Source organism: Coregonus lavaretus (assembly GCF_964263955.1).
Source record: "Coregonus lavaretus genome assembly, contig: HAP1_SCAFFOLD_1706, whole genome shotgun sequence".
In the NCBI taxonomy this organism is placed as follows: Eukaryota; Metazoa; Chordata; class Actinopteri; order Salmoniformes; family Salmonidae; genus Coregonus; species Coregonus lavaretus.
In genome coordinates, this window is record NW_028159588.1 from 51,961 (window position 1) to 72,500 (window position 20,540).

At 41.1% G+C, this 20,540-nt stretch overlaps 1 protein-coding gene and 1 pseudogene across 2 annotated transcripts; both read left to right on the forward strand.

Moving 5' to 3' along the window:
• Positions 1-328: 328 nt before the first annotated feature.
• LOC311122679 (gap junction beta-4 protein-like) lies at positions 329-780 on the forward strand (annotated as a pseudogene). Its single transcript has one exon. The product of its transcript is annotated as a gap junction beta-4 protein-like (transcript).
• A 9,882-nt stretch (positions 781-10,662) lies between these two features.
• On the forward strand, positions 10,663-11,442 carry LOC311122680 (gap junction beta-3 protein-like; the record flags this gene model as incomplete). The annotated part of the gene is made up of 1 exon (XM_084197015.1): positions 10,663-11,442. The coding sequence occupies one exon, from the start codon at positions 10,663-10,665 to the stop codon at positions 11,440-11,442; it is 780 nt and encodes a 259-aa protein (XP_084053141.1).
• Between the last annotated feature and the right edge of the window lie 9,098 nt (positions 11,443-20,540).

Below are 20,540 nucleotides of genomic sequence, written 5' to 3' on the forward strand. Positions count from 1 at the left end.
GCCATGCTCTACCAACTGAGCTACATCCCTGCCGGCCATTCCCTCCCCTGGGCCAATTGTGCGCCCCCCCATGGGTCTCCCGGTCACGGCCGGCTACGACAGAGCCTGGATTCGAACCAGGATCTCTAGTGGCACAGCTAGCACTGCGATGCAGTGCCTTAGACCACTGGGCCACTCGGGAGGCCCTACTACTACTACTAATACTACCAATACTAATACTCTGTAACTACCATGACGACTGCTACCTCAGGCCAAGGGCCTGTAGGGGCTGAACTGAACTTCTACAACTTTTACAACAAATTCTGCTTCTACAACTTTCACCTCCGCTATGAACTGGGTGTTTTTTGCAGGGCCTGCTTAGCAGGGTCAATAAGTACACCACGGCGTTCGGTCATATCTGGGTCTTCATCTTCAGACTCATGGTCTTCGTCGTGGCTGCTGAAAAGGTGTGGGGTGACGAAGAGAAACCCGCGCTAACCGGCCTGCCACAACGTCTGTTATGACCACTTCTTCCCTGTCTCCATTCCCCATCGTCACTTGTCCCTCCTGGTCGTCCTCCACGTGGCCTACAGGGACGAGAGGGAGTGGAAACTCCATCTGAAGTACGGCGAGGGATGCACCCGTCTCTATGACAACACAGGGACCTACTTCTTTAGTCTCTTATTCAAGATGGCGGTGGACGGCGTGTTCATCTTCCTGTTGTTTTACATCTACGAGGCGACCTTCTTCCCGCTGTCGGTGAAGTGCCCAGAGGACCCCTGCCCCAGTGAAGGCTCTTAACAACACTTTGCACTGATCATTGCCATGACCCTAAGTCTTTCCTGACCAACCGTACCAGGAAATACTCTGGGGCCTAAATAGGACTGGTGGAGTTATGTCACACATGCAGCTAACAAAAATATATGGAAATATCTGCTCTACCCGAAATTACAACCAACTAATTGCAGCATTACCGCAAAAATGGAAGAGGCAAGTGGAAGGGGGGAAAAAGTAAGGAACTTTTTGTTGGCCCTGCATTAAAGAACATAATTGGTTAAAGAAAATTGTGATAAATAAAAAAGTATACCCGTTTAATTTAAGGACCAAAAATTGACAGCTGTGCCATATAAATTGCAAAATAGTTGGGAAGAGATTTTCGATGTACGCAAAATGACACCGGATTCAAAACGTATTATTGCAACCAATAGAATGTTGTATACAGTGGGGAGAACAAGTATTTGAAAAGTCATAGTCAATTGATCAATAATATAATAATTATTTTAGCAAAAATGTTGATCTTTAATTTACAATCTGTAGAAACTATGAGAATAGATGTCACGCCCTGGCTCTGGGGACACTTGTATGTTGAGCCAGGGTGTGCGTTTCATTGGTTTGTCTAGTAGTTTCATTTCTATGTTGGCCAGTGTGGTTCTCAATCAGAGGCAACGAGTGTCAGCTGTGGCTGGTTGTCTCTGATTGGGAACCACATTTATACAGGCTGTTTTCCCACAGTAGTTGTGGGATCTTGTTTCGAGTTGGTTTGTGTTAGACCGTGAACTGTCACGTTATCGTTTTGTTGTTTTTGTCGTTTATCGCTAAATAAAGAGTATGTTTGCCTGCAACGCTGCGCCTTGGTCCTCCTCTCTTACCGACGATCGTGACAATAGAAAGGTTCAGGACTTTTGTGAAACATCACAGCACAGTTGAAAAATATACTGTATGTCAAATATACAGTGGGGGAAAAAGTATTTAGTCAGCCACCAATTGTGCAAGTTCTCCCACTTAAAAAGATGAGAGAGGCCTGTAATTTTCATCATAGGTACACGTCAACTATGACAGACAAAATTAGGAAAAAAAATCCAGAAAATCACATTGTAGGATTTTTAATGAATTTATTTGCAAATTATGGTGGAAAATAAGTATTTGGTCAATAACAAAAGTTTCTCAATACTTTGTTATATACCCTTTGTTGGCAATGACACAGGTCAAACGTTTTCTGTAAGTCTTCACAAGGTTTTCACACACTGTTGCTGGTATTTTGGCCCATTCCTCCATGCAGATCTCCTCTAGAGAAGTGATGTTTTGGGGCTGTCGCTGGGCAACACAGACTTTCAACTCCCTCCAAAGATTTTCTATGGGGTTGAGATCTGGAGACTGGCTAGGCCACTCCAGGACCTCGAAATGCTTCTTACGAAGCCACTCCTTCGTTGCCCGGGCAGTGTGTTTGGGATCATTGTCATGCTGAAAGACCCAGCCACGTTTCATCTTCAATGCCCTTGCTGATGGAAGGAGGTTTTCACTCAAAATCTCACGATACATGGCCCCATTCATTCTTTCCTTTACACGGATCAGTCGTCCTGGTCCCTTTGCAGAAAAACAGCCCCAAAGCATGATGTTTCCACCCCTATGCTTCACAGTAGGTATGGTGTTCTTTGGATGCAACTCAGCATTCTTTGTCCTCCAAACACGACGAGTTCAGTTTTTACCAAAAAGTTATATTTTGGTTTCATCTGACCATATGACATTCTCCCAATCCTCTTCTGGATCATCCAAATGCACTCTAGCAAACTTCAGACGGGCCTGGGCATGTACTGGCTTAAGCAGGGGGACACGTCTGGCACTGCAGGATTTGAGTCCCTGGCGGCGTAGTGTGTTACTGATGGTAGGCTTTGTTACTTTGGTCCCAGCTCTCTGCAGGTCATTCACTAGGTCCCCCCGTGTGGTTCTGGGATTTTTGCTCACCGTTCTTGTGATCATTTTGACCCCACGGGGTGAGATCTTGCGTGGAGCCCCAGATCGAGGGAGATTATCAGTGGACTTGTATGTCTTCCATTTCCTAATAATTGCTCCCACAGTTGATTTCTTCAAACCAAGCTGCTTACCTATTGCAGATTCAGTCTTCCCAGCCTGGTGCAGGTCTACAATTTTGTTTCTGGTGTCCTTTGACAGCTCTTTGGTCTTGGCCATAGTGGAGTTTGGAGTGTGACTGTTTGAGGTTGTGGACAGGTGTCTTTTATACTGATAACAAGTTCAAACAGGTGCCATTAATACAGGTAACGAGTGGAGGACAAAGGAGCCTCTTAAAGAAGAAGTTACAGGTCTGTGAGAGCCAGAAATCTTGCTTGTTTGTAGGTGACCAAATACTTATTTTCCACCATAATTTGCAAATAAATTCATTAAAAATCCTACAATGTGATTTTCTGAAGAAAAAAAATCTCAATTGATCTGTCATAGTTGGCGTGTACCTATGATGAAAATTACAGGCCTCTCTCTTCTTTTTAAGTGGGAGAACTTGCACAATTGGTGGCTGACTAAATACTTTTTTCCCCCACTGTAAATCCAATTTGGTGTTAAGAGATAGATGGAAGAGCTTGAAGGGTGGGACTAATAACAACAAGATAACTCATGTAAAAAATACTTTGTCTGTAAAATGTATTTAGGTTCAGAACTTTTGTGAAACAGCACTGTTAAAAATACAGTGAGGGAAAAAAGTATTTGATCCCCTGTTGATTTTGTACGTTTGCCCACTGACAAAGAAATGATCAGTCTATAATTTTAATGGTAGGTTTATTTGAACAGTGAGAGACAGAATAACAACAAAGAAATCCAGAAAAACACATGTAAAAAATGTTATGAATTGATTTGCATTTTAATGAGAGTATTTGACCCCCTCTCAATCAGAAAGATTTCTGGCTCCCAGGTGTCTTTTATACAGAGAACAAGCTGAGATTAGGAGCACACTCTTAAAGGGTTTGTTACCTGTATAAAAGACACCTGTCCACAGAAGCAATCAATCAATCAGTCAATCAGATTACAAACTCTCCACCATGGCCAAGACCAAAGAGCTCTCCAAGGATGTCAGGGACAAGATTGTAGATCTACACAAGGCTGGAATGGGCTACAAGACCATCGCCAAGCAGCTTGGTGAGAAGGTGACAACAGTTGGTGCGATTATTCACAAAAGGAAGAAACACAAAATAACTGTCAATCTCCCTCAGCCTGGGGCTCCATGCAAGATCTCACCTTGTGGAGTTGCAATGATCATGAGAACGGTGAGGAATCAGCCCAGAACTACACGGGAGGATCTTGTCAATGATCTCAAGGCAGCTGGGACCATAGTCACCAAGAAAACAATTGGTAACACATTACGCCGTGAAGGACTGAAATCCTGCAGAAGATCTGCAAAGAGGAATGGAACAAAATCCCTCCTGAGATGTGTGCAAACCTGGTGGCCAACTACAAGAAATTAATAATAATATAATATAATATGCCATTTAGCAGATGCTTTTATCCAAAGCGACTTACAGTCATGTGTGCATACATTTTTACGTATGGGTGGTCCCGGGGATCGAACCCACTACCCTGGCGTTACAAGCGCCATGCTCTACCAATTGAGCTACAGAGGACCACAACCACAAATCAATTTATAACATGTGTTTTTCTGGATTTTGTTGTTGTTATTCTGTCTCTCACTGTTCAAATAAACCTACCATTAAAATTATAGACTGATCATGTCTTTGTCAGTGGGCAAACTTACAAAATCAGCAGGGGATCAAATACTTTTTTCCCTCACTGTATATGGCAAATATAAATTAAACTGGAGGACATCAGAAATAGACGGGATCGGAGAGGTTGAGGGTAGAGGACAGGACTAAAAACAAACAAAATAGAACTATCTTAAAATGGATTGTGTCCATGAAATGTACAGTTGTGGTCAAAAGTTTTGAGAATGACACAAATATTAATTTTCACAAAGTCTGCTGCCTCAGTTTTTATGATGGCAATTTGCATATACTCCAGAATGTTATGAAGAGTGATCAGATGAATTGCAATTAATTGCAAAGTCCCTCTTTGCCATGAAAATGAACTTAATCACCCAAAAACATTTCCACTGCATTTCAGCCCTGCCACAAAAGCACCAGCTGACATCATGTCAGTGATTCTCTCGTTAACACAGGTGAGAGTGTTGACGAGGACAAGGCTGGAGATCACTCTGTCATGCTGATTGAGTTAGAATAACAGACTGGAAGCTTTCAAAGGAGGGTGGTGCTTGAAATCAAATCTTCTTCCTCTGTTAACCATGGTTACCTGCAAGGAAACACGTGCCGTCATCATTGCTTTGCACTTAAAGGGCTTCACAGGCAAGGATATTGCTGCTAGTAAGATTGCACATAAATCAACCATTTATCGGATCATCAAGAACTTCAAGGAGAGAGGTTCAATTGTTGTGAAGAAGGCTTCAGGGCGCCCAAGAAAGTCCAGCAAGTGCCAGGACCGTCTCCTAAAGTTGATTCAGCTGCAGGATAGGGGCACCACCAGTGCAGAGCTTGCTCAGGAATGGCAGTAGGCAGGTGTGAGTGCATCTGCACGCACAGTGAGGCGAATACTTTTGGAGGATGGCCTGGTGTCAAGAAGGGCAGCAAAGAAGCCACTTCTCTCCAGGAAAAACATCAGGGACAGACTGATTTCAGAGGTCTTGAAAAAGAAGGGTCAACACTGCAAATATTGACTCTTTGCATAAACCTAATGTAATTGTCAATAAAATCCTTTTGACTCTTATGGAATGCTTGTAATTATGCTTCAGTATACCATAGTAACATCTGACCAAAATATCTAAAAACACTGAGGACGTTGTGAAGACAAATACTTGTAAGGATGGAAGCAACCTGACGCTCACTGTATCCCTCTGCCAGTAAAGCCAGAATTGAACCCTTCTTATCCTCACTCAAAACTTTCCTTTTCAACTCTTTTGGAATGGTCAATAGTTATATTTTGATTAATATTACTTTTGATGTACTATTAGCACTGTTTTTGCCATCCAGCTGGTCCTATTGCAAGAGGATAGTGATGACCACAGCAGTGGTTTTTATACTTTTCCTCGTTAAATAAGATTTGTTTCATGTGATCACCTAATCAGTGCCTAATTCAGTAGAATGAGGTGTGCCTGTGTTGGAATTCAACAGACACTGGAATGGATTGGCTGTCATACATGTAGAGATGCTGAATGAAGAAAGATGTGCATGGGTCTCTTTTTTTTTCTCCACAGTACCAGTCAACATTTTTGGACACACCTATTCATTCAAGGTTTTTTATTTTTTTATTTTTTTACAATTTTCTACATTGTAGAATAATAGTGAAGACATCAAAACTATGAAATAACACATATGGAATCATGTAGTAACCAAAAAAGTGTTAAACAAATCAGAGCTCTAGAGGTCCTCTGTGGAGATGGGAGAACCGTCCAGAAGGACAACCATCTCTGCAGCACTCCACCAATCAGGCCTTTATGGTAGAGTGGCCAGACGGAAGCCACTCCTCAGTAAAAGGCACATGACAGCCTGCTTGGAGTTTACCAAAAGGCAACTAAAGACTCTCAGACCATGAGAAACAAGATTCTCTGGTCTGATGAAACCAAGATTGAACTCTTTGGCTTGAATGCCAAGCGTCACGTCTGGAGGAAACCTGGCACCATCCCTACGGTGAAGTATGGTGGTGGTAGCATCATGCTGTGAGGATGTTCTTCAGTGGCAGGGACTGAGAGATTAGTCAGTATTGAGGCAAAGATGAATGGAGCAAAGTACAGAGACATCCTTGATGAAAACCTGCTCCAGAGCGCTCAGGACCTCAGACTGGGGCTAAGGTTCACCTTCCAACAGCACAATGACCCTAAGCACACAGCCAAGACAACGCAGGAGTGGCTTCGGGACAAGTTTCTGAATGTCCTTGAGTGGCCCAGCCAGAGCCCAGAGTTGAACCCGATCGAACATCTCTGGATAGACCTGAAAATAGCTGTGCAGCAACGCTCCCCATCCAACCTGACAGAGCTTGAGAGGATCTGCAGAGAAGAATGGGAGAAACTCCACAAATATAGGTGTTTCAAGCTTGTAGTGTCATACCCAAGAAGACTCAATGCTGTAATCGCTGCCAAATTGTGCTTAAAAAAAGTACTGAGTAAAGGGTCTGAATACTTATGTAAATGTTTTATTTCAGTATATATTTTTTTATTATTAGCAAAAATGTCTAAAAACGTGTTTTTCCTTTGTCATTATGGGGTATTGTGTGTAGATTGATGAGGATTATTTATTTATTTTAATCCATTTTACATTTTACATTTACATTTTAGTCATTTAGCAGACGCTCTTATCCAGAGCGACTTACAGGAGCATTTTAGAATAAGGCTGTAACGTAACAAAATGTGAAAAAGTCAAAGGGTCTGAATACTTTCCGAAGGCACTGCGTCTCCAGGACCAGACTTTTAGATAACAGCTCAGTTGGTAGAGCTTGCAACGCCAGGGTTGTGGGTTCGATTCCCACGGGGGGCCAATATGAAAAAAAATATATAATTAAAAGGTATGCACTCACTAACTGTAATCTGCTAAATGACTAAAATGTATAATGTAAAATGAGATAGCCACACTGTAACCCGGAGCAGGGCTCTCTGTCTCCAGCCTCCCATCTTCATCTTATCCTTCCCTGTCAGGGGTATGGTAGCTGGCACGGTGCACGGCGATACACTCCCTGCACCTCTTCCCCAGGAGGATTCACACAAAGCTAATCACCACCACGAAGACTGTGAACACTCGCTTCTCTGTTGGCCTGGGGAACAGAAAGATCCATAGAATAATCTTCCTCTAGAATGTGAAATGAATCAATATGCTTGTAACAACAATGCATTGTAACATTAGCGACAAAGTAATGCACTGAACAATACCAAATGTTTTGCTGGCTTTGGGATACTTAGGTCCCAGAGTTTAGGGGGTAGATCAGCTTTAATATTGCAGATTGATTGTAGCTTCCATCAATGTAATTGTCTGCATCATTTCCAATCCAGTTTTTGCAGGTTTTTGTTCAAGCCCAGTACTAATACATGATTAGATGCATCTAATCAAGGCACTGATGATTAGTTGATCAGTTGTGTGTTAGTACTGGTCTGGAACAAAAGGCCATGGAAAGCCTACGGAAATTCTGTCATGTTGTGTAACCATTCTGTAATGTCTGTGTCACCATTCTGTCATGTCCGTGCAACCATTCTGTCATGTCCGTGATACCATTCTGTCATGTCTGTGATACCATTCTGTCATGTCCGTGAAACCATTCTGTCATGTCTATGATACCATTCTGTCATGTCTGTGATACCATTCTGTCGTGTCTGTGATACCATTCTGTCATGTCTGTGATACCATTCTGTCATGTCTTTGATACCATGTGTAATATAATTTCAAGCCTAATGATTGTTCTCTGCTTGTAATTTGAAATAAAACGTTTTATTATGACCTACTGTATGAACTATTTTATTTATTTTCTATAAATATACATGTTTTTTTTTCTTCTCCATTTCAGCTAAAATATCATAATGATTTTCCACTTTAATTAAAGTGGACTTGGGCTCTATTGAACACAACAGATTATAGTAAATCAGATCAGATCCAAAGCCTCTTATTCATTCCAGCAACCTTTACATGCAGTATACTACCACCACAGGAGATGCTCCAATTGAATTGAGTGGTAAGCTCTTTACATAATGTAAAATGGATCACATATTTTTATGAAACAATCTCACAGACATTTGATCATCATACGTGATGTAAAACTTTGAATGAAGCTTGTTCAAGAGCCCCTCAAAAAATAAAATAAAATGTAACGTGGACCCTTTAATGTAACACAATTATTTCCTTGTGCACGTAACATGCAACTTACAAATACCTAATGAGAGCAAAGGTGTTTTTGCAATGAAAGAAAACCGCAAAATGACACACCTTGATAATTGAAAGAATGAAACAATAGTTGAATCTACAAGTGGTGGGCAGTAGTAGGACAGGAGTGGTCAGTAAGCGGGCGGTGACAGACTGTCCTCTCTAGATTAAACGACCGCTCCTAAATGACCGGCCCAGTCCATGAAGTCTATCACGGTCACATCCGCCCAAGCACCGTCAGACTAGGCTAGCAGTACTACCCCGTACAGTGATAGGTGCCACCTTCTCTAGATGAATGAACTGATTCTGAGTCAGTCTAGCTAAGAGCGTCTGTCCGCTGAATGACTCAAATGTAAATGTGTACGTTAATGGGCGTGAACACCGCCGTGGGAGGCTGTGTGTATCAACAAGGCAGTTTGTTGAGTATCTAAAAAAATAAAATATCAATCACCAAACACTAGTTGTCACCATATCAGTTCTCTGTGGGACTGCAGGGCCCTATGTCCACATCCTGGTACCTGCCGTACCATGGCTCCAGCTCTCCTGGAAGATTAAGGATCAGATTTCCTGTTTGGAATCATGTTTATCTCGGAATCTGTGGCAGGAGGGTGTCTAGGCAGACATAGGGTGGTACCAAACCACACTCACCTGGGTGGGAACACTTAGTCACCATGACAACACTCACCTGCGTGGGCCTTCGGTGGTACCAAACCACACTCACCTGCGTTGGGCTTTGGGTGGTACCAAACCACACATACCTGCGTTGGGCTTTGGGTGGTACCAAACCACACTCACCTGCGTGGGAACACTTAGTCACCATGACAACTCCAATGTTGATAGTGCATTTGATTTTAACAGGGGAATTGCATCACTAACTGGCTAGTGACAAAAAAGCTGAACTGATTCCAAAAGCTTGCAGACCACACCTCCGGAGCGTGGCTAAAGCACCCATGTCCAGACCTATACCAGCCCTTGTTCAGCCCTGGCATTCAACAGTCAAATCAGACTGAAGCAAAGTTGAACGGAGAGGCAGTCGAGCTAAGATGGAGGGAACATCAGCCCAGTGATCTGAAACAACTGTAAGTAGGGCTAATAATCAATAAGTAATATTGATACGAGTTGCTTTTGTGTTTGACTTCCAATGCCTCAAAATGACGTGTATTCAGAAACAAGCAAACTATCATATACTTGTTTTTGAATAGCATTCCACGTTGTTTCCAGGTCATTTCAACCAAAACAATCAATGTGATGACGTTATATCAACGTGGAAAACTGATTGGATTTGCAAAAAAGTAATCAACATAAAGGCATTTCATTTTTTAACCTGAATCCAATGACATGCTGACATTTTTGTTGTTGATTTCACATTGACAACTCAACCAAATGTAAATCAAAACTAGATGTTGAACTGTGATTTGTGAGCATTAGACTCTTGAAGGAAGGCAAAGAGTGTTTTGATCAAATATTAAAGCAGCCTTTCTTCAACAAAAAAAAATCCTGCCTTTAAGCAAACAGCTTCAGAAGGTGAAGAGCACGTCGCTGGGAGATTTGGATGAAAAGCTTGATCAGTCTAAATAAAAGGCTGTGAACAGATCTTTCAAAAGAAAAATACTTTAACAAAGAATAAACAATGAAGAACAAATGTATTTCCATTTGGCATTGAAGAGTTGTAAATGTATTATATGTCATTCAGCTGGTAGACTTTCCTGTTGTTTACTTTCCTGTTGTTTGCAGCTTTATCCAGAAAGCTTTTTTACTTATCAATCTGTAGTCATCCAGTAGGGCAGGTGATGGCGATTGCCAGTGTTAGGTCTGGATCTTGATTTTAGGTAGTTCCCTTTCCTTGGATGGACTGACCCTGGTTGTTCATATTAACCTGTCACTTTCTCTTCTTCCTCCAGCTTTCCATTAAAGCCCATAAAACAGAAGCTCATCCACTCAGCTCAGCAAGGTGAATGTTCAACGGTGAAAGAAGGGATCCAATCTCACCATGGACTGGAAGACGTTAGAGGCCCTGCTTAGCGGGGTCAATAAATATTCCACCGCTTTCGGACGCATCTGGCTCTCCGTGGTCTTCGTGTTTCGCGTCATGGTCTTCGTCGTGGCCGCAGAACGCGTCTGGATAGACGATCAGAAAGACTTTGACTGTAACACCCGCCAACCCGGCTGCGCCAACGCCTGTTACGACCACTTCTTCCCCATCTCCCACACCCGGCTCTGGGCACTCCAGCTCATCTTCGTCACCTGTCCCGCCTTCATGGTCGTGATGCACGTGGCGTACCGCGAGGAACGCGAGCGCAAGTACCGCATTAGACACGGTGAGAACGCCCATCTCTACGACAACACAGGACAGAAGCACGGAGGACTCTGGTGGACATATCTCCTCAGCCTCTTCTTCAAGACGACCATCGAGGTGGCGTTCCTCTACCTCCTGCATCTCATCTACAACAACTTTGACCTGCCGCGACGCGTCAGGTGCGACCTCTGGCCTTGCCCTAACCAGGTGGATTGCTACATCGGCCGGCCCACAGAGAAGAGGGTGTTTACCTACTTCATGGTGGGAGCGTCGGCTGTGTGTTTAGTGCTCAACGTGTGTGAGATCTTTTACCTGATAGCCATCCGGGTGCTGAGGATCAGCCACCGGGGAAGCCTCCATACTTCCCCCCTGAAGAGCTGCGATGGGTGTCAGGCCCCAGAGGCAACAGCAGACTACCAGAAGTACAACGAGGCCAATTTGGCCATGGAGAAGAAGAGAACATCTATCTTTTGAGTCATTTTTAATTTTTTAGTCATTTTATCAGACGCTCTTATCCAGAGCAATTAGGGTTAAGTGCCTTGCTCAAGGGCACATCGGCAGATTTTTCACCTAGTCGGCTCGGGGATTAGAACCAGCGACCTTTCGGTTACTGGCACAACGCTCTTAACCACTAAGCTACCTGCCGCCCACAAGTCAGACATTACACTTTTTACAAGGGACAATCAAAGTCTTATTAGACGTAAATCTTTATTGACTAAATGTTGTGAACTGAATTTGACTGTATGATCAATGTATTTTAAATGTAATTGTTTTATCAGTATAATTTTGATCTGGACACTCCCCTGCAAGGGTGTAAGAAGATATGAGAAAATAAGTTGTATTATCTCAAAGAGAAATCGTCCCTCAGTTCTTCAAAACATTTAACCCAGATAAAAATAATCCTGTGTTGTGTTAAATCCCCCTTCAGATCTGGTCCCTCCTTGTTTTTGGATGCAACTTTATGAGAAAACTAATGCTCAGCGATTAGTGCATTATGAGGTTGGTTCCGTTTCGGTTTCGATTATTACAAATAATCACATTTTTCTATTTCGGTTTCTATTATATTTTTTAAATACATTAAATACATTATGAAATAAAGCTTTTTTATGGCAATTCCAAAGCAAACAATAGAGAGCATTCAATTGCCAAAACATTGAAAATATTCCCTTGTCGCTGTCAGGTCCACATTGGGTAGACATCAATAGAAAATTACTAAGAAATAATAAAATATTTCAGTTGTTTATACTTTGTTTATATTTGATTACTTCATTATTTTTCATTCCTTTGTGTCATCACCTCAACTCTGCTCAGGCAGAAGCAGTCTGCCAGCCAAACCTAACGTTAAAAACACTACATGACCAAAAGTATGTGGACACCTGCTCATCCAACATCTCATTCCAAAATCATGGGCTATAACAGCCTCCACTCTTCTTGGAAGGCTTTCCACTAGATGTTGGAACATTGCTGCTGGGACTTGCTTTCCATTCAGCCACAAGAGCATTAGTGAGGTCGGACACTGTTGGGCGTTCCAATTCATCCCAAAGGTGTTTGATGCGGTTGAGGTCAGGGCTCTGTGCAGGCCAGTCAAGATCTTCAACACCGATCTCGAAAAAACAATTTCCGTATGGACCTCACTTTGTGCACGGGGGCATTTTCATGCTGAAACAGGAAAGGGCCTTCCCCAAACAGTTGCCACAAAGTTGAAAGCACAGAATCGTCTAGAATGTCATTGTATTTCCCTTCACTGGAACTAACGGGCCTAGCCCAAACTATGAATAACAGCCCCAGACCATTATTCGTCCTCCACCAAACTTTACAGTTGGCACTATGCATTGGGGCAGGTAGCCCAGATTCGTCCGTCGGACTACCAGATGGTAAAGCGTGATTTATCACTCCAGATAACGTGTTTCCACTGCTCCAGAGTCCAATGGCGGCCAGCTTTACACCACTCCAGCTGGCTGCTCTGCCATGGAAACCCAATTCATGAAGCTCCCGACAACAGTTGTTGTGCTGACGTTGCTTCCAGAGGCAGTTTGGAACTCGGTAGTGAGTGTTGCAACCGAGGACAGATCATTTTTACGCGCTTCAGCACTCGGTGGTCCCTTTTTTGTGAGCTTGTGTGGCCTACCGCTTGTAGGCTCCTAGATGTTTCCACTTCACAATAACAGCACTTACAGTTGACCGGGGGCAGCTCTAGCAGGGCAGAAATGTTCACGAACTGACTTGTTGGAAAGGTGGCATCCTATGACGGTGCCACGTTGAAAGTCAATGAGCTCTTCAGTAAGGCCATTCTACTGCCAATGTTTGTCTTTGGATGTGGCATGGCTGTGTGCTCGATTTTATACACCTGTCAGCAACGGGTGTGGCTGAAATAGCAGAATCCACTAATATGAAGGGGTGTCCACATACCTTTGTATAGTACCATATACTTACATATATAGTCTACATGCTTCCCATACTGTACTGTCTTTAGCTAGCTATGCTGCAGAGCTGTCTGACGAAATCATTTTACTACTGTAGTTCTTCCAAGTAGATAAGGCATACTTTCACGAACTGTCTCTGTCCCTCTCTTAGCTGTTGTGTACATTCCTCTCTCATGCGGTATATGTGTATCTAACCCAACATAACAGGCGTAAAAGTGTATCTGTCCAGAGATCTGTATATAATGACGAGATGTCTCCGCCCTAACAAATGGAAAATCATTGTCCCAAAGGCGGGAATGCAGGCGAAAACTTTAGGTCCATAATAAGCCGATATAAACGCGTTAGGCTTATTTTGGACAGCTTTTTGCTAGAGTGAATCCTCTCGCTTTGCATCTTCCTCTCTGATCCATCTCAGTCCGAAATGGATAAAAACTAGCGCAATGGATTATCGGATTGTAGTTAATTACCACATTTCTGAGCTGAACTTGGTTCAATATTTGCTTCATGAAAACTACAACTCCCTTCAGCCCATCGTCCCAAAGTTATTGACTTGATTTCTGCGGTGAATTATTTGATTTATCTCTAGAGAAACGGCACGTTGGTCTCACAAAATAACCGAACTGAATGGAATTCAAGTAATTGAACCGAAGTCGGTCAATTAGTTGTTTAATAACAGAAAAAAAATACGAAATGTCATTTAATAGCTCAGAGAAAAATGAGCAAAATCTCTAACATACTTCACCATATGCTAAATTTGACATTTGGGGACATTAGAGTGAAATATTGTCTTTCTAAAATGAGGTGGAATCAGGCTTGAGACAACACAGGATCGTCTTGATTTTGATTAAATGTTGGGCCCTGTAGTTTTTAAATATCTATATATTTTTTTACCCTCTTTCTATTTTTATATTTATTTGATCATCAAATAACACATTGCCTTTGGTTTAACCTTTTAGATTTTCAGTTCATCATATTTTATCGAGTTATTTCTTTGTTTAGTAACAGTATGTTGAACTAGGCCAAAGGTCAGATTTGTATTCTACTCTTGTTATTGAGTGATCTCTCCACCTAGAGGCGCCAAAGCACCATCATATATCTCCTTTCCTTTGAGTACCTTTTTTTGCAGATTAGTTCAACAACTTTAATTTAGTTTCAACAGCACTCAATGTCTGCATTACGGCTCTAGTTTTCGTAATTTGTTTGCCAAAGTATTAAGATTACATTAATGTTGTTTAAAAAATAAAAGAGAAAATCTAAACACGGAGTCACGAGTCTTTAATTTCCAGAAAGATCCGGCCATTTTCTTGTAAATAGATGCACCTGTGTGGTCGGGACGGACTGACACAAACATAAGAGGGCTCGTTACATCTGGCAGTCCGCAGCTGTTTCCCACATGTGCCTCTGCAGCCGCCTGTTGCATAAGAACAGCAGCAAAGCGCGACATGTAAACACAACAATTACATTTTAGTTATTTAGCAGACGCTCTTATCCAGAGCGACTTACAGTTAGTGAATACATATTTTTTTATACTGCCCCCCCGTGGGAATCGAACCCACAACCCTGGCGTTGCAAACGCCATGCTCTATCAACTGAGCTACATCCCTGCCGGCCATTCCCTCCCCTACCCTGGGCCAATTGTGCGCCGCCCCATGAGTCTCCCGGTCGCGGCCGGCTGCGACAGAGCCTGGATTCGAACCAGGATCTCTAGTGGCACAGTTAGGATTACCCTAGATTAAAGTGGCAAAATAACCCCAGAGCCATTTTCTTAAATGTTTTTCACCAATATGTTTTCGTATAGAACCAACCCAGGATAGCCCAGTCGACCTCACGTATAGTCATTGACATAATGTAAAAGGAAAAGTGTTAATCATTTCACATTCTTTAGATTAAGCAAACCAGACAAACCATTTTCTTGTTTTTTTATTTATTTACGGATAGTCAGGTGCACACTCCAACACTCGACATAATTTACAAATGAAGCATTTGTGTTTAGTGAGTCCGCCAGATCAGAGGCAGTAGGGATGACCAGGCATGTTGTCTTGACAAGTGCGTGACTTGGACCATTTTCTTGTTCTGCTATGCATTCAAAATGTAACGAGTACTTTTGGGTGTCAGGGAAAATGTATGGAGTAAAAAGTACATTATTTTCTTAAGGAATGTAGTGAAGTAAAATTAGTCAAAAATATAAATAGTCAAATACAGATACCCCCAAAAAACTACTTAAGTAGTACTTTAAAGTATTTTTGCTTAAGTACTTTACACCGCTGTATATCTCAGATATGACACTTCAGAACAAACTTCCTTTGATTTAGTTTTTTGACTATCTGTTTATCCATGTACGAAGCTGTTATTCAATGTGTTTCTATGGGCTAATACCAGTAAGGTCAAATTGAAGGTTTTATCAAATAATTGTTTTATATATATATTGTTTTATATACCTAAAGGGGTCCTCCTAAAATTCAAAATCAAAATAGCTAAATGATCCTTGGTATCACCATCTTAAAACAATTGCACATGTTAGCGTAGTAGAGCCCTCCCCCAGTCTCCAACAGGTACAGATCGCCCTCCTATGAGTGGCTCAATCAATTCTGAAAGTACGTGCATTTTTGGTATGTTCCATCGCAAACTGTCATAAACATCAAAAGCTCCCGGCTACTGTTCAATCAAAGCGACACTGACATTATACCAACCCCTGGTTAGCCACTATTGGCTTAAAAAGCCAAACCTAACACAATATCTGCCAATTAATGTCCAGCCATACTGCTACTGTCTGTCTATCTGTCACTCTATATGTAGCCAGTTAGCAATGCTAATGATAACCGTCTTGTGGGCAGACAGAAAGCCTTTAGCCAAAAACCTTCTCAATTAAATGTTAACTGCAAGGTAGGCTTACCTGACAGAACTACAGTACCAGTCAAATGTTTTGGACACACCTACTCATTCAAGGGTTTTTCTTTATTTTATTTTTTTACAATTTTCTACATTGTAGAAATAATAGTGAAGACATCAAAACTATGAAATAACACATATGGAATCATGTAGTAACCAAAAAAAGTGTTAAACAAATCAAACTATATTTTATATTCGAGATTCTTCAAAGTAGCCACCCTTTGCCTTGATGACAGCTTTGCACACTCTTGGCGTTCTCTCAACCAGCTTCATGAGGTAGTCACCTGGAATGCATTTCAATTAACGGGTGTCCCTTGTTAAAAGTTAATTTGTGGAATTTCTTTCCTTCTTTATGCGTTTGAGCCAATCAGTTGTGTTGTGACAAGACAATAGAAGGATCTTTGTATAAACTCATCTGAGTCTGGTGGCCAGTGGTTGAATTGGAAAGTGTCCTGTTGTAAAAGTTACAGAAATACTTCATTATCTGACTTTGTGGTATACTGAAGGAAATAGACATTACACTTTGAATGTTGGATTATTCCAATTCCCTTAGTCAACACACATTTTATTACCAACATCTAATATGTCATACTGACAGACATACTGACCTATGTAAGGACCAGACCAATATATCGCTGCAATGTGGTCTCAGGGCAATTCGTATTATTCTGTACGTAAATCTGTAGTACTCCATTTAGGATGATACATTACATTATGTTAGATTATCAGCGGATCATTACACCACACTGTGATCTCAGCTGATCATTACACCACACTGTGATCTCAGCTGATCATTACACCACACTGTGATCTCAGCTGATCATTACACCACACTGTGATCTCAGCTGATCATTACACCACACTGTGATCTCAGCTGATCATTAGACCACACTGTGATCTCAGCTGATCATTACACCACACTGTGATCTCAGCTGATCATTACACCACACTGTGATCTCAGCTGATCATTACACCACACTGTGGTCTCAGCTGATCATTACACCACACTGTGATCTCAGCTGATCATTATACCACACTGTGATCTCAGCTGATCATTATACCACACTGTGATCTCAGCTGATCATTATACCACACTGTGATCTCAGCTGATCATTGCACCACACTGTGATCTCAGCTGATCATTACACCACACTGTGATCTCAGCTGATCATTACACCACACTGTGATCTCAGCTGATCATTACACCACACTGTGATCTCAGCTGATCATTATACCACACTGTGATCTCAGCTGATCATTACACCACACTGTGATCTCAGCTGATCATTACACCACACTGTGATCTCAGCTGATCATTACACCACACTGATCTCAGCTGATCATTACACCACACTGTGATCTCAGCTGATCATTACACCACACTGTGATCTCAGCTGATCATTACACCACACTGCCTCCATGTTGTCTGATTTTAGATGGCATATGTCTGTGTCATAATCACATTGTCTGCACAACCTAATATTTTTTTTGTTTTTTGTTTGTTTTTTGTTTTGTTTTGGGGGGTAGATCAGCTTTAATATTGCAGATAGATTGTAACTTCATGGGTTGAAATACCTTGAGGCTAATGCCCCATGTACAGTATAAAGTCGTTGAATGCTGGTCACCTCCGTAGTCTGTTTCTACACTGTTGTTTTCTCACTGTGTATGTATACACTGTCTTCTCCACACAGCTCATCCTAATATACCTACTACTGTTGTCTTCTCCACACAGCTCATCCTAATATACCTACTACTGTACATACCATTTTATTTTCCTTATGACACACTGTCTGTTCAAGCCACGTATTTATATTCTAGATTCTCACACATGCTCACTCTAATATATCTACTTGGATTGTTATTTGTTGATTTGTTGTTTTGATTTCTTAGATCACTTGTGTATTTGTATTGTGTTTGCTAGTAACATAGTTTGCATTTCCATCGAAAAGGACCCATGAGCACCAACATGTGAAGTTCATACGAACATATCAAATTGGGTTTCAAATAAAAGCTAAGAGTCTATATTGTGTGGAAATAAAGGCATAGATACATTTTTCAACCATTTTCCATCTTAAAAATTAGGCATAAAGCAAAGGCTTTGATTTCTGGATAAACTGATGAAAAAGGGGGTCTTAGAAAACATCTTCCAGAAAAAGTCTTAAAAGGTATGCATCAAAACACGGTAATGTTGACGTAAAGACCCCTGCCAACTAATATCAATACTTTTATATTTAGTTTTGAAAAAATGGTTTATCTTCAGGAAGTTTAAGAAATATTCCATTACCAAAAACCCACATATCTTTAAGACATTTTATCTCTGTCATGTGAAGGGAGGATAATGAAAGTGAACAGAAGTACCCAGTAATGGTAGACCTACCAATTAGTTATAGTGATTTTACTGACCAATTTTGTTTATTAATTATTAAGTGATTAAAACTCGTAATTTCCCCAAAATCAGTCACAGAAATACTGCAACTGGATTGGCTACAATGGGACTATATTAGATATCTCAGTCTCACCACTGGACTAGTGGAGAGACTGAGATATCTAATGTGATACCACTGGACTAGTGGAGAGACTGAGATATCTAATGTGATACCACTGGACTAGTGGAGAGACTGAGATATCTAATGTGATACCACTGGACCAGTGGAGAGACTGAGATATCTAATGTGATACCACTGGACTAGTGGAGAGACTGAGATATCTAATGTGATACCACTGGACCAGTGGAGAGACTGAGATATCTAATGTGATACCACTGGACTAGTGGAGAGACTGAGATATCTAATGTGATACCACTGGACTAGTGGAGAGACTGAGTAGCCATCTCTGTACGGTGTTGTTGTAGGAATCTAGCTGTAATGTGTCCCTGTAGGGTGTTGTTGTAGGAATCCAGCTGTAATGTGTCTCTATAGGGTGTTGTTGTAGGAATCCTGGCCATCATCCTGTCTTATAACAATAAGTATTATCTCTGAACTGTTCTGTATTGGTAGTTGATAGATCCAGTATTATCTCTGAACTGTTCTGTATTGGTACATGATAGATCCAGTATTATCTCTGAACTGTTCTGTATTGGTACATGATAGATCCAGTATTATCTCTGAACTGTTCTGTATTGGTAGTTGATAGATCCAGTATTATCTCTGAACTGTTCTGTATTGGTACATGATAGATCCAGTATTATCTCTGAACTGTTCTGTATTGGTAGTTGATAGATCCAGTATTATCTCTGAACTGTTCTGTATTGGTAGTTGATAGATCCAGTATTATCTCTGAACTGTTCTGTATTGGTACTTGATAGATCCAGTATTATCTCTGAACTGTTCTGTATTGGTACATGATAGATCCAGTATTATCTCTGAACTGTTCTGTATTGGTAGTTGATAGATCCAGTATTATCTCTGAACTGTTCTGTATTGGTACTTGATAGATCCAGTATTATCTCTGAACTGTTCTGTATTGGTAGTTGATAGATCCAGTATTTTCTCTGAACTGTTCTGTATTGGTACTTGATAGATCCAGTATTATCTCTGAACTGTTCTGTATTGGTACTTGATAGATCCAGTATTATCTCTGAACTGTTCTGTATTGGTAGTTGATAGATCCAGTATTATCTCTGAACTGTTCTGTATTGGTACTTGATAGATCCAGTATTATCTCTGAACTGTTCTGTATTGGTAGTTGATAGATCCAGTATTATCTCTGAACTGTTCTGTATTGGTAGTTGATAGATCCAGTATTATCTCTGAACTGTTCTGTATTGGTACTTGATAGATCCAGTATTATCTCTGAACTGTTCTGTATTGGTAGTTGATAGATCCAGTATTATCTCTGAACTGTTCTGTATTGGTAGTTGATAGATCCAGTATTATCTCTGAACTGTTCTGTATTGGTACTTGATAGATCCAGTATTATCTCTGAACTGTTCTGTATTGGTACTTGATAGATCCAGTATTATCTCTGAACTGTTCTGTATTGGTACATGATAGATCCAGTATTATCTCTGAACTGTTCTGTATTGGTAGTTGATAGATCCAGTATTATCTCTGAACTGTTCTGTATTGGTACTTGATAGATCCAGTATTATCTCTGAACTGTTCTGTATTGGTAGTTGATAGATCCAGTATTTTCTCTGAACTGTTCTGTATTGGTACTTGATAGATCCAGTATTATCTCTGAACTGTTCTGTATTGGTACTTGATAGATCCAGTATTATCTCTGAACTGTTCTGTATTGGTAGTTGATAGATCCAGTATT